The 16,905-nt window shown below is 34.7% G+C and overlaps 1 protein-coding gene across 2 annotated transcripts; it reads right to left on the bottom strand.

Annotated features, from left to right (window-relative positions):
• Nucleotides 1–8,880: 8,880 nt before the first annotated feature.
• LOC103496819 (protein PTST, chloroplastic) lies at nucleotides 8,881–14,559 on the bottom strand. 2 transcript variants are annotated; one of them, XM_008458827.3, is made up of 10 exons: nucleotides 14,404–14,559; nucleotides 13,331–13,401; nucleotides 12,830–12,939; nucleotides 12,639–12,742; nucleotides 11,373–11,462; nucleotides 10,231–10,299; nucleotides 10,041–10,146; nucleotides 9,768–9,856; nucleotides 9,344–9,456; nucleotides 8,881–9,155 (listed from the first exon to the last, which is right to left on the bottom strand). In XM_008458827.3, exons 2-10 carry the CDS (start codon nucleotides 13,348–13,350, stop codon nucleotides 9,053–9,055), a joined length of 804 nt encoding a protein of 267 aa, XP_008457049.1. In that variant the 5' UTR covers nucleotides 13,351–13,401; nucleotides 14,404–14,559; the 3' UTR covers nucleotides 8,881–9,052. The 2 variants fall into 2 exon arrangements, with proteins under 2 accessions (XP_008457049.1, XP_008457048.1); XM_008458826.3 differs by having other exon boundaries at nucleotides 12,639–12,939.
• Between the last annotated feature and the right edge of the window lie 2,346 nt (nucleotides 14,560–16,905).

Below are 16,905 nucleotides of genomic sequence, written 5' to 3'. Positions count from 1 at the left end.
GATGATCAATCATGTATGAATATTCTCGACATGCAATTCAACACATGAACTATAAACTTTAAGAAGCTCTCTTGATCTACTTGAAGAAGCGCATTGATCCATCGTAAACTAATTAAAACAATCTAATAACAAGGCTTAAATAGCCTCCCAAATAAAAACCGTAATGCATTTCAAAAAGACTAAATTAACCTTACCTAAATGTCCTAAAAAAAAAGATAAAATTGGAAAATTAATACTAAAATTACATCAAAACTATCAAATAAAATTTAATTAATAATTTGATGTTTAGTGTGTTCATATCTTGCTTGGTGTGTTTATATCATCCTCTCCTTCTTTTGAAAGATTCTTCTCAAACATAAATCAAAGTATTAGAATACAGTCTTAAAGTCAGAAGAAGAAAATAGTATTAGTTTCCTACACTCCTTTTGAATGGTTACCTTGTAAAGCAACGTAAGTCGTAAGATGTCAAAGCTTGAATTTCTTTGGAAAGAATAGTGATCATTCCAACCTTCATTCCAATTGTGACCATCAAAAGAACTAGTTCCAATTATTAAGCTTTGTTTCAAGGTTAATGCCTTAATATCTTGCAAAAATTCAAAAGGATTATTAGATAACTAAGATTAAGTCCACCTAAGTGATAATAAGATCTTTGTGTGTCGGCTCAAATATGAATGACTCTAAGTAGATAGTTTCATCTTTATGTACTCTCGAAATTGGACTCGTTACCTCAATTTCTCCTTCATTTTCATAACATTGTACACTACTGTCAAATTCTTGTTTCACATTCTCTTCCACCAGAGTTTCTGTGTCCTCGTTCTCTTTCTCTAATTTTGATTGAAAATTCATCTCTTTACTAACAATGACTCTTCTTTATTCATCACCACAAATCTCTCTATCTAATTCTTCTTTTTGTGCTCTTGATAATTTGCTTCTTTATCGTTGGGTGATTGATCGTGGATTTGTGTACATGTTTGTTCCCCTGAGACTATGCACATCCTAGCCTGTTCTAGTTGGATTGCTTTTGTGACAAAATATTTTATACTATTGCGTAGTTCTGTGAAATCTTCCAATATTGCATCTTTTAAGCTTTGGATCTATACCTCGAATTTCAGGGAGTCTTCTCCTTCGATGAAACATGGCTTTGAGATAACTAATATTTTTGTATGAATTTTAGCAGCTTAAAAATCATAAAAGATCAGTTGCTTGCTTCACTAATTTTTCCCCATCGTACATCTGCCAGCCCTTCAAATCCTTAATCCCCTTTCAAACCTTTTTTCTTTTTTTTTTTTTTTTGTTTTGCTTCTTGAATCAGCCCCTCACATTTCAATTCATTTTTAATTTATTTCCTTTTTTCTTTCAACTGCATCGCCGATTTCACTCTTTTTCCTTTTTGAATTCCTTTTTTCCTCTTCTTCCTACCGTAGCGCACACACCTCAATTTCTTTTCTTTTTCCGATCTACAGCGTCTAACCTCTCATACCAAATGATATGAAATTCCTACCAAATTGGAACCAACAATCCTTTCAGAATGAGAATCCTAATTTCCTAAAACTCCTAAATCAATATGATTTCAACAATCCTATCTTGGACAATCCACAAGATAGGATGATAAACCCCACTTGAATGTTCTTACCATGCACATGAACTGCAAAATTCAAGAAAGCTCTCTTGACTAAACTTGAAAATGGGTGAAGGCTAAATTTGATTCATTGTAAACTAATTAAAACAATCTAATAACAAGATTTAAATAGTTGTCTAATAAAAATCAAAATCCTAATGCATTGTAAAAAGACTAAATTAACCTACTTAAATGTCATAAAAAAGATAAAGCGGAAAATACTAAAATTATATCAAAATAATTAAATAAAATCTAACTAATAGTTTGATACTATGTCGGTTCATATCAAACGCCGTATTGGAAAATTGGTGTCCTAAATCTCGTATACCTCATAATTTGTAGTTTTGTTAACAAAAATGATTTATCTAATAAAATCATGTTATCTAATGTCACTTAAACAATATGTAGTTGACATACAAGTGGTTTACGTTCAACTTAGAATCTCAAAAGTCTGTAATAAATGTTTTTTTTAACAGTAAATTAGTAGAAGTTGAGCATCTTATCTTGGTAAGACTGTGGATAGAACCCACTTTGTAACTTTACATGAGATGAGATGTAATCATATCGTTCATATAAAGACACATGAGTGATAATATTCTTTGTAAAATAGTTTATACAAAAACAAATTCTTTTCATCCTCCTCCACCCACCACCTCCCTCTGTTCTCAGTTCCTCACTGCCCGACACCGCTCATCTCTGTCTTTAATGGTCAACGAAGATGGTTTCAAGACAGACCTTGACAAATATCGAAAACGAATTCTTTTATTGCGAGTTTGATAGAAATAGTAAAAGCAAGGGTGATTCACATAACTGAATCTCATCTGAACAAATCCTACAAGCTTTTAGGAGAAGAAGTTATAATAGTTTGGCTGATCGATTCCTTGGAGGAAATCCCATAAGTTCTTCCAAAAGTCTTTTTGCAATGGAGGGTTCATTTGGAATAAAAAAACAACAAACAAGAGAGGAGGTTTTCTGGAGATTTCGAAAGTGCTGAAATCGGGGAACAAAGGAAACATTTGTGATTTAAGTGACAGGGAACGTTACAAACACTTATTGCTGGATTTTTTGAATGGTGAAGATGAATTTAGAAGCAATCATCCCATGAAGAGAAAGAACCAACAACCTCCCCAAGGAACCAGATTAGAAAATCAATCTCAACCTTTTCACCCTCTAAGGATTTCTCTGTCTGCAATCTCTCCAATATTTTACCTTACAACTTTGATGAGGAAACCAAAAACAAGGGAAAAAAAAAGGTAAGAAACATTTGTTGGGAGGACACCCAGGTAGTCACCAAACTTGATTTTCACGATGATTGGAATATAATATTGGAAGGTTTTCAAGCTCAAACCCATTGTAACTTCATCATCAGTCTGCTTCTTCCTAATAAAGCCTTGCTCAAATGCCCTAATCAGACTTTGACAAGACTTCTCACTATGAATAAGGGATGGGCTACTTATGGTCCTTTAACTCTAAAACTGGAATGGAACCCAAAAATTCATGGGAGAATGTTGTTTGTTCCCTCCTATGGAGGATGGATTAAACTGAGAAACTTCCCCCAACATTTATGGAACGAGGAGATTTTTAAGAAGGTTGGTGACATGCTCAGAGGCTTTATTAATTATATTAAAGAAAATTCAAGTCTCATTGATTGTGTGGAAGTGGCCATCAAAGTTAAAGGAAATTATTGTGGTTTTGTTCCGCTTGAGTTCGATTTGATAGATGACCCTGATTCTTTCCTTGTGCAGGTTGCATCCTTACAAGAGATAATGTCGTCAGAATCCATGGATCCTTCCCACTGGAGCAAGCTGAGAAATTCTTCAATGGTCCGAGTTGCTCAAAGCCAGAACCGGTTGATATCTGGTGCTTGGAGAACTCCAATACGAGGTTGTCATTCAACGTTACATAGCTTCCTGGGTTGGCGAGTACGACGACAGAAATCCCAGAGAAAAATCGTCCTTTCTTACAAATGGAGTCAGACGTGCGTGAAAATGGTTTAAATTTGGCGCCCAAATCAATCCTAATGGGTCAGGTTAACGAAATGGGCCATTTTGATCTTATACAGAAAAGGTGTTGTGGTGGATGACTTAATAGCTCAAAGGCTTATTCTCCAATAGGCCCACCTTGGGTTAATTACCCAAACCCGCAACGGAGATCTTCCTTTCAAAAAAAGTATCCAAGCCCAAAAGAACAAAATTTGCTAAAAAAGATGAAGTCCATTTAAGAAGAGTGTGACTTGCTCCACAAACCAAACCAATTGCCCATCAACTTCGACGTTTACCACTGCCCAGCTCCTAGCTAAATTAGAACCAAATTTGGGCATTTTCTTATCCAACCCTAGTAGCTTCCTTTTTAAAAATAAAATTTCCCCCTTGGATATAGACGATTTGCTCCATGTCCTGGATTACTCCCCCGACGTCCAAAGACTCTTTCAAGGTGATGACTTTAATGACAAAAACGAAGACGGGGGCATCTAGTTAGTTTTAGAGGAAAACATTGATTTTACAGCACCTAATGAAGAGACGATCGAAATTCAATCGTATCTTTTTCAAAAAAAAAAAAAAAAAAAAAAAAAAAAATGAAAAGAACCAAAATTGAAAGCGTTAGTGAATTAGAACCAGTTGCCTCTCTGCAAAACCTGTTACCGTTAAGCAAAGAAGTGGTTGCGAGGCTTCTTGAGTATGACTTATGCATCCGAGCAGTGACTAGGAAAGGAAAATCTCAAAGAAAGGGTGGGTCCTTCATGAGCAGTAATAAGAAACTTATTAAAGAAGTTAAAGCTTTACTTGGTAGTTGGGAAAGGGAAGCTCAAGTAGCCAAAGCTTGTACTTCTGAGGGCCCTGATGGTGATCCATGTTAATTCTTTTCTGGAACATTAGGGGCTTAATGTCACCCCAAAAGAGCTATTGTTAAAGATTTTCTTGTGAAGTTCAATCCGGATGTTGTTATTCTCCAAGAATCTAAGGTTAGTGTTGATGGTCGTAAGCTGGTGAAATCAGTTTGGGGCAGCTGTTTAGTTGGGTGTGGTATTTTAGAAGCCTGTGGCTCTTCAGGTGGTATTCTTCTTATGTGGAAAGAGGAGTCGATCACGGTGATCAGCTCTATTCAAGGTCAGTTTTCTGTCTCTATTCTTTTCAAAACTAATGCTGGTTTCTTTGGGTGGATTACAGGTGTGTATAATCCTTTTTCTTAAAAGCTAAGAGATTAGTTCTAGTGGGAACTTTCTGATTTATTTGGTCTTTGCAATGAGTACCGGTGTATTGGGGGAGACTTTTAATGTGGCGAGGTGGATAAACGAGAAGAGCTCCAACGTTCGTGCTACTAAAAGTATCAACATCTTTAAGTGTTTGATTGAGGAGATGAATTTAGTTGATATCCCCTTTCGAAACGGCTTTTTCTCTTGGTCCATATTCGGAGTTAGGCTGGTTGCATCAAAGCTTGATAGATTTCTGCTTTCTAAGCCTTGAGCTGATTACTTTAGAGAAGTTAGCGTGGAAAGACTTTTGTGTACCATCTCTGACCACTTTCCAATTCTTTTGAAACTGGAGGGTGCAATCTTGGGGTCCTACCCCCTTCAGATTTGAAAATTCATGGTTGGATCATCATCTTTTCTTTAAAAATGTTGGGAGTTGGTGGGGCAACATGATTGTAGACGGATGACCTATTTACTCTTTCATGGAAAAACTCAAAGGTCTGAAAGTTTACATAAAGGGCTGGAATAAGGAAACTTTTGGCACATTTTCTCCCAAAAACAAGTGTTTATTGATAAGATTAACTCTTTTGATATGCTCGAAGAAATCTGGTTCATTTATTGATGATAATGCCTTGGAAAGAGAAGACTGTAGAGGGGCTTTACTTGATTTGATTGTTAAGGAACAAAAGATCTGGATTGAAAAATGTAACCTTCAATGGCCTTGTGAGGGGGAGGAGAATTATAGTTTCTTCCACAGATGGATTTCAGCTCGTAAAAGTAAAAGTATTATTTCTTCGTTGATGTGCATTGATGGGCAAGCTCTGGTAACAAAGAAGGAGATTGTGGATGAGATCCTTAGCTTAATTTCAAGTTTGTATGGTACCAAGACTTCTTTTTCGTTCATTCGTGATGGATTCAATTGGAAAACCCTCGGTTTACATGCTTCTAGCTCTCTTGAGGCTCCCTTTAGTGAAAAAGAGATTAGGGATGCTGTTTTTGAGATGGGTTGTCTCAAGTCCCCTGGACCAGATGGTATGACTAGAGAGTTTTATAAAAAATCTTGGAACATTCTGAAAGCTGACTTAGTAAGGGTGTTCCAAGATTTCTTTTTTAAAAAATGAAATCATTAACAAAAGATGCAACGAGACTTATAATGCCTCATCCCTAAAAAGAAAGAGGTGGCTCGTGTTAGTGATTTTAGACCCATAAACCTAATTACCTCCTTGTATAAAATTATCTCTAAGGTGCTTACAACAAGACTTAAAAAAGTCCTTCCCTCAATTATTAATCATACTCAAATGACTTTTATGGAGGGGAGGCAAATTCTTGATGCTATTTTGATTACTTCAGAGGTCATTGATAAGTGGTCTTAAAAAGACAGAAAAGAGTGTTATTGAAGCTCGTTTCGAAAAAAGCCTATAGCAAAGTAGATTGATCTTTTATTGATATGGCTATAAAACTTAAAAGGCTTTGGTAGAAGTTGGAGGAGATGGATTTGGGGATGCTTGTTGAAGACTAACTTCTGGATCATTGTCAATGGTAGTCCTAGGGAAAAGATTTTTGCTAAAAGGGGCATTCATCAGGGTGATCCACTCTCCCCTTTTCTTTTTACGATTGAGAGATTCCCTTAGTTTCCTTATTCACTACTGTAACGAGAAAAGGACTATAAGAGGCTTTCAGTTCGATAATCTATCAGGTGACCTTACCCACCTTCAATACGCAAACGATACTCTTCTCTTCTTTTCTTAGGAGAATGGAAATTTGGAGACTTGGTGGAAGGTGATCGATCTGTTTCTTTTAGGAGTTGGGTTATCCTTTAACAGCTCAAAAAACATCATTAATTGGTATTAACCTTGATAGCACTGTTCTGGCTCCTTATGCTAGTACTTTGGGTTATGTGGTGGATAGCATCGCCTTTAACTATTTAGGTTTCTCTATAGGAGGGGGTCGTAATAGGAAAGAGGTTTGGAACGCCCTTGAAGAGTGATTCAAATATAAAACTGACAGATGGAGGAATGTGTCTCTCTTCAAAGGTGGCAGATTAACTCTCGTGCATTCGATTTTGAATAACCTCTGTTATTTGTTTTCCTTTGTACAAGCTCCGGTTGGTGTTATCAATAGACTGGAAAAGATGATCAGGAATTTTGTTTGGACAAGAGGGCCTATGAAGTAGGCTGCTCACCTTGTTAAATGGGAGTGTACTTCTTGCTCGGTCTGTTATGGTAGTCTCGAGATTAGCTCTTTTAGGCATAAGAACAATGCCCTTCTCACTAAATGGTTCTAGAGATTTAGCAAGGAAGACAATGCGTTATGGAGGAGCTTAATTGTGGCTATTTACGGATTAGAGGAGAATGGGTGGTCCACTAAAGCTCCGAATAGGGGCAGGTCCTATATTTTATGGTATGTCATTTTTCCTTAATGTCTCGGCTTTTTTGTTGGGTGAAGGAACAAAAATCAAATTTTGGAAGGACGGTTGGTGTGGTGTGCAACCTTTGACAGAAACTTTCCCTAGTTTGTTCTCTTTGTCTCTGAACCAGGATGCTCTTGTCGCTGATTGTTGGTGTAATGTTAGTCATTCGTGGAATTTGGGTCTTAGAAGAAACTTGCTTGATAATGAGCTTGACAATGTGGCAACCATTCTATAAATTCTTCATTTTTGGGCCCCTTTGAATGATCGTGATAGTCTTAAATGGACTCTTAATGCTAATGGCAGCTTTATTATGAAGTCTACCTTTCTTAAATTAACCGAGAGATCACCCTCCATTGTTGCTCCCTTGATTCGCCACATTTGGAAGACTAAAATTCAGAAAAAGGTGAAATTCTTCTTATAGTCACTTGCATATAGAGGTCTCAACACTCACGAGAAAATTAAAAAAAATTCCAGCACACCATGCTCATCCCATCGATGTGATACTTTTGTTTCAAAGACGAGGAGATGCTGGACCACTTATTTTTGCATTGCACTTTCGCTAGGAAAGCTTGGAAGACTGTTTAGAATATTTGACGTAGAAGTTTCTCTTCCTAGTAAGATTGACAGTTGGATGTTGGAAGGGCTCAAAATTAGAGGCTTTAGTTTGAAAGGTTACATCTTGTGGAGTTGTGCTACTTTTTCCCTTTTGTGGTGTATTTGGAAAGAAAGAAATAGTAGAATCTTTTAAGACAACTATAATTCTTTTGATTCTTTTTAGACTGTGTTGCAACACACAACTTCTTGGTAGAGTGCAAATTACACCAAATACTTTTGTAATTATAGCCTTTCTACGATTTTCAACAATTGGAAGGCCCTTATTCTTCAGTTTCTCTTGGGGAAGGCCCTCTTGTTTCTTGCACTCAGGCTGTTTATCTTTTGCTCATTGAATATATTTGTTTCTTATATATATAAAAAAGGTTTAGATCAGACCACACTATTACTTGAAGTAACCAATTTTTCACTAGGATGACCATATGAGACTTGACCTTAATCCTAAGTGAGTTTTGAATTCTTGTTTATGACAACAATTTTTTTGATTTGTATGAGTGAGAGTGACCTTGATAGCTGACTCAACAAACCTACCATTTTAGAGTTTTGTCTGAATGAAGAGCCGAGAACATAACTACACAATACGAAATCACTCCTTCCCATTCCTTGGGATAATAAATAAATTGCTCACTTAACAGCTGATTCTGAGTCTTAAACAATGAAGTCTCCACCTCAACTTCTCATTTGTTTGAGAAGTGTTAGTTTATAGTTGGACTATAAACTATTTGTTAATTAGAAAAATTGATGGTATTTAAGGAGTTTAAAATAACTACAATGGTAAAACGATAATTTGACCAAATTGTAGCTATAAGCGATTTGTTAAGAATCAACTCATGGTTGATTGGTTATATCAATGGATATGAAAATATATATATAGAGCGAAGAGTACAACTATCTATCTTTAGTATGCCCACGCAAGAGGGTCAGCTGTACAAATTCTGGAAGCATAAACCATACGAAAATACTAACTCGGTCATGAAGGCAATTGGACTGAAAAAATCAGATGCTGCAAAATCATAATCTAGTTTAAATCATGATAGACAATACTCTTGATTTTCTTTAAACTTTTTTAACAAGGTTGAGCAATTTATTCGCATTAAAAGAGTTGGCACAAGTACGATCTTCCATAAATGTAAAGATTACTTCTACCATGTATGGTGATGGATAAACTTGATGTTTACACTGTAAATTTGATTTACATAATTTTGAATCATTGACAGCAAAACTATTCCACAACTAACAGATTGTTTTCCATCAAACCTTCGCCAACAGTGGGAAATTCTGGTGATAGCTGCCATTCTCCATCCACTAAGAACTTGATTTCGTACCTTCATATATATTACAGAAACAACAGCAAAAGAAATAATGTTCTACGTAACACAAATTAATACACATAATAGATCAATCATCAACCAATGATTCCCATGATTAGAATAATACAGGTCATGAAGGTAGTCATTTGATCAGTAAATCAAGAAAATCAAGACGAGAGGAAGGCAAGGGAGAGGAATTATACCTCCCAGGTCTAAGCCTTAAAGTTGTTGAGAACTTAGAGTAAGCTCCAGTGTATTCAGGTGACAAATCTTCCCCTACACTCCAGCCATCGAAAGTTCCCATAACTTGCACGTTCTATTAAAAAATGAAGATAAAATTATAAGAATGATAGCAATGATGAAAGAAAGAAACTTAAGAGCTAGGATAAAATCAAACCTAGTTGTTTTTGTTCTCAAAATAATCCGCGGTAGGGATTTGAACATTTCACATTTAGGAAAATTGTAAAAGTCAAATGTTAGAATATAGAAAGCCGGTCTCCTTTCCGTTAGGGAGAAAATTGCAATAAATATTGTTAAAATCATCCATCAACTTAAAAACTAAGTTGATAGGTTATGACGAATTTAATTATACCAATACTTCAACAAATATAGAATTTGCTTTCTTACCTCAGCCATTCCATACCAGAATAGTGGAACTTCTTTTGATTGCACCAAATCTACATCTTTTATTTGATCCACGATCTTTTTGTGTACAGCTTCAAAGAAAAAGAAGAGTCCAAATAACAAGTCAACAATATATTTTTGAGTAATAATGGAGAACTTTCATGGAGGGCAGCACACATAATCTCACACACAAGTGCAGAAAGAAGGTGACAAAACTCAGGTGCAGAGGAAGAAACCTACTATTGTTGATAGCAAAGATTAGAATTGCCATTATACCTTCTAATTTTGTAAGAAGGTGAGATTGAATGTATTTCCCATTGATCTTTCTCGTACGTTCTGGTATACCAGATTGTGCTATTTCTTCTGCTAGTTTGATCAAACCCTTTACATATCCATGCATGAAAGAAGATTTCAACTATATGTGTTTATTGTCTGAATAAATGTAAGGGGAAGGTAAAAGCCTAACCTGAATTTCATGATCCAAGGCAGCAAGTTCGGTCTTACAGTTAACCAAATCTTCGTCCTTTACATGTAGCTGAGGGGATAAAATAAGATGAGACTTTCTGTTCCCCCATTGATACCAGATGTTTTGGCCATACAAATTAACTTATATCCCTCAATAATTATGTCTTAAAAGAATCAAGGAAATAAGAAAGCATTAACCATATCCAACTCTCAGGGGCCAACATATAAAAATCACAGTATTCAATAGTCGAAATGTCAAATCCTTGTGGCTTAATACATTTAGATATATCTAATGGGAAATTTTTCTTGACAGAATAAACAAAGCTTTACAAGAAATAGACATTGTAGCTCTCTTCAGGATCTAATTTTGTTGTTCTCTCTGTCTACCTCAAACATTTTACAAATGATAAGGGCAATGAAACATGATTGCACGAGTTGTGAACATATAGATGCCTCAGAGTGAGCTGTCATTATGCCACAGAATATGATCTTGATGGAAAAGCTTAATTTGTTGCAGACATTAATCAAACAAAAGAAAACAAGAAGCAAATTTGTTTCTTTGACTAATGATCTGTTTCAGGTGGATTCTTTTGATAATAGTTGTAAACAAAAATGATTATGTGAATCGGTAGTGGATAATGCCCTGTAGACAAAGACTATCCCAACAAAATAATGGTTGTAAATTAAAATGGTTATTAAACAAAAGTGATTTACTTGACATAGGCTATAAAACAGACAGACAAATTAACATTAGGAAAAAAGACCAACAGATCAATACCAGAGAAAAAAGGGATTTCAAGAAATATTGGTCCATAGATGAGGAACTAAGCTTGTAACTCAACCTATCACATATTACATAAAATTAACTAAAAATTCATATATGCACATTTTGTGTGACCAATATTCAAGATTTGAGTATAAGTTGGAGACACTGAGACAGAAAAGATTTATCTGTAGAATTTTGATTCTGGTTTCTAAGTTAATCTGCACCATATAAAACCAGTACAATAGAAGATATAGTAAACATAAAACATGACCAAAACAAATAATAAAAGACAATGAGTGTGCATCTGCAAAATGAAAAGTAAAATCCTTGGTTAACAGACTTGTAACTTGAAAAAAAACACAACCATGTCTTTGCACCTGTCGTTTGAGAAGTCTGTTCTGCTGGTTGGCGTGACTGAGCTTTTTGACAAGCCTATCTCTTTCTGAGTCAGCCAGTAATGCATTCAGCTGTAGTCAATTATGAATCATTCAGAACTTTGACAGATAAAAAAGCTTGATATCATGCTCTCAGGAAAGAAACATTCCAGAATGCAAGGAAAACTTTGAAAAATGCCAATGCAGCTTTGTTTGCTTTCAAAATAGCATTATTTGTTTATCCAAGATGTGGTCATGTTAGACCACCAATATGGTAGGAGGTAATTGTGGAAGATAGTTACGTGTGGGAGTAGGAATAGGAGAGGAGAGTGAACCCTTCTCATATTATACACATTCAGTTGTTATGTTTTGTTTTCAGCAACAAGAGGATCCTTGTTTATATAACACTACAATCTATTCAAGAAATTTTAATAAAAGAATAGAGCATACAAAATTTTTTAAAGATTCATTCACACCGAGACAATTATATTTTGAAGATCAGTATATGAATATCTATATATTCCTTTGCAGTAGTTTCTTCTTTTTTTCCATTTTTCTGTTCTCCTACAAATGTAAGCTTTCCCTTTTTGGATAATCATAGCTTTTCTAAATTAGCTTAAACATTTCTTAACTAATTTAGAAAGAGAATTTGTCCAACCCCACAATGCTAGACAGAGGATGTAGGTAGGTGACCAAAGTTTGAACCCATCATACCAAATCCTTCCCCAATAATACACCCATTGTCACTAACATTCTGGAAGTCTTCCCAAACAACCAGAAACTTTTAAATTCCTAAACGTCTCCTTAGAACTAAGGACACAGTTGTACAAACTATAGAACAAATCCTGTTCCAGTAAGGTCGTTAAATTCCTAAACAATGGTAACCCCTTTGATTTTCTTTATCTCCCCGCTCAACATTCCCAACCTTTTCTGAAGATAGGTTTGGAAATCATGTAACCCTGACGAACCACTAACTTTAATTTTCCAAATAGGCAAATATCAATCACTAAACACCATTAAACTGTGTTGAAAAGTTGGCACTGACGATAGAATTAACTTAGGCTAAAACAAATAATGAAAAAGAGGACACTGTAAGTTTTGGAAAAGAAGGCTAAAACTAAAACTTTCCATGAAAGATTTTAAACGAGCAAAAATAAGAAATAGGTGGCATTCAATTTCATTCTCGGTGACCACAGCAGATAATAAAGGCAATATCCTTCATTCTATATCATGAACACATTATATTATGAACTTAATGTCTACGTTTACCTGTTCGCTGCTAAGGGGTTGAGCCAGAAGTTCCTCTCCACTTACAATTTCCTCTTCATGTGTAGAAAGATCTTCTGATTGCATTGAAGACTCCTCTGATGTGACTGGCAAGGAATATCTTTTGAGAATCTGATAACTCTGAGGACGTATAGTTACAGAAGGTTCATGAGAATGGATCAACTTGCAAGAACCTGTCCTAAAGCTCCAGGTTGCCATATTGCATGAAGGGTTATTCAAGTTTTCCCTCTTTAACTTTCTTGCCTTCTTGGAACTCAGTAAAACTAGGTTGTCCAGACAAGTCCTAACCAAGATTATAAAATAAGTAATAATGGCATCAGGCTCTCAAAATTCTCAAACACAGTGGAAATAATGATTTGGAGCTACCAGATAATGTCCAATTGTTCATGATTATAGACATAGCAGAAATCAGCATTAATCACATCCACATTAAAGACAATAAACTAAATCCATTTCAATTGAAAAAGCATTTTACAAGAAGAGAAAAATAAAAATACAGAACAGGCTTTCTTCTTGATACATTGCTTCAAGTAAGTTCCAGATGTAGAGTTAATTGTCAAACCTTTTCAGGAAGGGGAACAGAAATTAGAGCCAACAATCTAGCAATCTAGAACCGAAGCTCAAGTCAACAAGATATTAAGAAGTAATTTTCTAGAATAGAAAAGAATGAGTACCTTGGAGCACAGATCTCCATATTGGCAGGTGTCAAGGGAGAGAATCAACTTGGGGGTCTGACAGTAGGCTCCTATCAAATATGAAAATCATGAAGAACAAGAAGATCATGAACTATCAAAGTATATATGAAAATTCTGAGATAAACATAGCATTAGCCATAGAAAAAAAATACCAAGAAAGTAGAAATAGAGTTCCTTAAAAGAATATTTTACTCCTGTCAAAAAAAAAAAAAAAAAAAAAAAAGGAAAAAACTGAAAAACAATGTATTTAGCCCTCTTCTCTCTGAGGTGAAAGGCATTATTTTGTGAGGATCTATTTCAAAGTATCTACATTAGTTTCTCTCTGTAAACAGAATACTTCTCTCAGCCTCCCTGACTGAGCTGAGAAAATCCAAGATATTCCTTTCCAGAAATAAAATTTCTTTAAGGTGGTCTCTGGATGTACGAACATTTGACAACTAAAAGAAAGTTCTACTTGTCAAGTATGGCATGCCTGAGGAGGACCCTGCTACTAAGATCAGAATATTAATGTCCCTAAAAACAGTTGTCATAAAAAAAGAGAAAGAAGCTTAAAGTTCTTTTTCTTTGTTGATCTCAACCAAATCTTTGCTAGTTACAACAAATCCAGTTCAATATACTTAGTTAAACCACTACTGCATATTGAAACTAACTAAGCTAACTGTAAGTCACTATAGTAAACAACCAATAATCTCAATCCCACTAACAGGGAAGGGTTCACAATTTGTTTAAAATAAACAAAAATAAAAACGTATCAGAATCCATCTATACAAGTTATTCAGAATAATCCTCGTCAATTTTTTAAAATAGCTCCAGCATTTTCACCAACTCCCAAACTCCAAAATAACGATTGTTCCTTCCATATTGGAACGAAGAACTTTTCAAGAAAACCCATTTCTAAAGCATCTAAGTACATTTCTCCCTTTTTCTTTTCATCTTCTCGTTAATTTCGCTATCGCGTGTTGCAAAATTAAGATTGACCAAAGAAGTTTACTGTTACCAAAGGAAATGAGTGGCAATTAAACAGGAAGAGAACGTTGAATGATCAAACTTACTCAACGCTTGCAATTAAACGAGTGTACTGCCGAAATTTGGTTACCGATTGAAGCTTTTGAAACTCCAGTGGCAATGGCTTCCGTGAAGCTGGAGAGCGGAGATGAAACTTTCACAACGAAGCTGAAATGAATTTCGACCCCAAAAATTCAACACGTGGAGATCTCGTGATGCATGGGCAAGAACCGAACCGAACCAAGTCTAGTGGCAATTGCTTCCTTGGTATGGTTTGGTTCAGTTCGGTTTTTGTTGTAAAATGAACATTGGTTGTTTGTATCTAGAGAGAATAATATAGATCTTTTAAAACATATAACAAAGTTGCAAAATATTTACATTAGAATAATTTTGAAAATAGAAAAAACCACAAGTTCACAATGAAAAATACCAAAAATGCTTCGTCAACCACGTTGTCAACGTACGTAATATATTTGCTATATGATCATTTACATTTGGCTATTGTTTGGTACACGATCGTTTAAATTTGGATATCCAAACCTAAACGATTTATTTTTTCAATTCTATCGTTTAATTTGGTTACACGATCGTTTAAATTTGGCTAAACGATTTTTTTTAATTCTTTTAATACACGATCGTTTAAATTTTTTTACATGATCATTTAAATTTTGCTACCCCAATCTAAATAATTTTTTTCAAGATTCTTTATATACGATCTTTAGATTTGGCTATTTTTTTACACAATCGTTTAGATTTGGCCAAATCTAAATGACGTAAAAAAAAGAAGAGAAAAAGAAGAAAGATGATGGAAAGAAACTGCAACGAAAAAAAAAAGGAAAAGAAGAAAGACGATAGAAAGAAATCGCAGCGAAGAGGAGAAGAAAGATAGAAAGACAAACCTAGAATATTTAAAAAATGACTAACTTCATGGACTTTGTTATACGGGTCGTAGATATTTTAGTGGTTTGTTATATTTCTAAAACTTTTCCATAAATTATTTGTTGGGGTCTTTCCAAAAATATAAAAAAGCGGCAAAATATTTACACTCTATAGAACAATTCCAAAAAGGGAAAAAGCCCAGAGGCCCACTGTGTAAAATACCAAAAATGCCCCGTCAACCACGCCATCAATAACGCGCGCGTAATATATTTGCGATCGTTTAGATTTGGTTATTGTTTGATACGCGATTGTTTAGATATGACTACAATTTATACGCGATCGTTTAGATATGACTATAATTTATACGCGATCGTTTAGTTTAGATGTGGCTACAACGCCATCGTTTAGATATGGCTACAATTTATACGCGATCGTTTAAATATGACTACAATTTATCTTTTTAATTCCATCGTTTAATTTTGTTACACGGTCGTTTAGATTTGGGGACCCAAATCTAAATGATTTTTTTAAAAAAATTTGGTACACGATTTTTTTTAAAAAAGATTTGGTACACGATTTTTTTTAAAAAGATTTGGTACACGATTTTTTTAATTCTTTTGGTACATGATCGTTTAGATTTCTTTACACGATCGTTTAGATTTATTTACACGATAGTTTGCTTTTTTACACGATCGTTTACATTTGGCTACTTCAATCCAAATGATTTTTTTTCAAGATTTTTTATACGATCTTTTTTTTTACACAATCGTTTACTTTTTTAAACGACCGTTTACATTTGGCTACTCAAATCTAAATGATTTCTTTTTTCAAGATTCTTTATACACAATCTTTTATTTTTTTTACACGATCGTTTACATTTGGCTACTCCAATCTAAATGATTTTTTTTCAAGATTCTTTATACACGATCTTTTAGATTTTGCTATTTTGTTGTACACTGTCTTATACACAGTCGTTTAGATTTGGTTACCCAAATGTAAACGCATAAAAAAAAAAGAAAAGAAGAAAGACGATAGAAAGAAATTGTAGTGAAAAAAGAAGAGGAAAAGCAGAAAGACGATTGAAAGAAATCGAAGCGAAAAAAACGAAGAGGAAAAGAAGAAAAGCGATGGAAAGATTAAACGACATAAATAAAGAATTGAAAAATAAGAAAGATGATGGAAATAAATCGCAGAAAAGAAAAAGAGTAAAGAAGAAAGACAAAATCGCAGGAAAGATGGGGAAGACGGAATAACAGGGGGAAGACGAATCACGAGGAAGAAAAGAAAGATGGCTAACTTTATGGGTTTTGTTACACGAGCCGTAAATAGTTTACAGTTTTGTTATATTTATGTAAGTTTCCCTTATTTGTTTGGTTACAATTTTAATTAAAAACTTAAACAAAATTAAAGATAATATATATACCCTTAAATTTAGATGGAAAGTGTAATTGAAACTGTCTTGGATAATTTTGGACCAATAACAAGATAAAGATAAAAATAAAATCAGAAGTGTTACTTGATTCTAAAGAACAAACCCAAGAGTGACATGAAGCAGAGTGTGAGGCTTTCTAACAAATAGGGAGGAAATGAAATTAGTCTAGAACCCAATTGGATAACCTCAACCCTGAAGATTGAGGTCGAGGCTAATTAAGCATTTGCGACCTGTTAAC

Source organism: Cucumis melo, chromosome 6, assembly GCF_025177605.1.
Source record: "Cucumis melo cultivar AY chromosome 6, USDA_Cmelo_AY_1.0, whole genome shotgun sequence".
NCBI classification, from domain to species: domain Eukaryota; kingdom Viridiplantae; phylum Streptophyta; class Magnoliopsida; order Cucurbitales; family Cucurbitaceae; genus Cucumis; species Cucumis melo.
The sequence above is the reverse complement of the archived record's forward strand: the minus strand, read 5'-3'. Positions and strand labels throughout refer to the sequence as shown.

Bases quoted from the DNA above. Each gene is read 5' to 3' on its own strand.
- LOC103496819 (XM_008458826.3), bottom strand. From the start codon at position 13,350: ATGGAGATCTGTGCTCCAAG. The intron at 12,940-13,330 runs GTACTCATTCTT...AATCTTGGTTAG, and splicing joins ATGGAGATCTGTGCTCCAAG to GACTTGTCTGGACAACCTAG. The intron at 10,147-10,230 runs GTTAGGCTTTTA...GGATATGTAAAG, and splicing joins CCTTGGATCATGAAATTCAG to GGTTTGATCAAACTAGCAGA.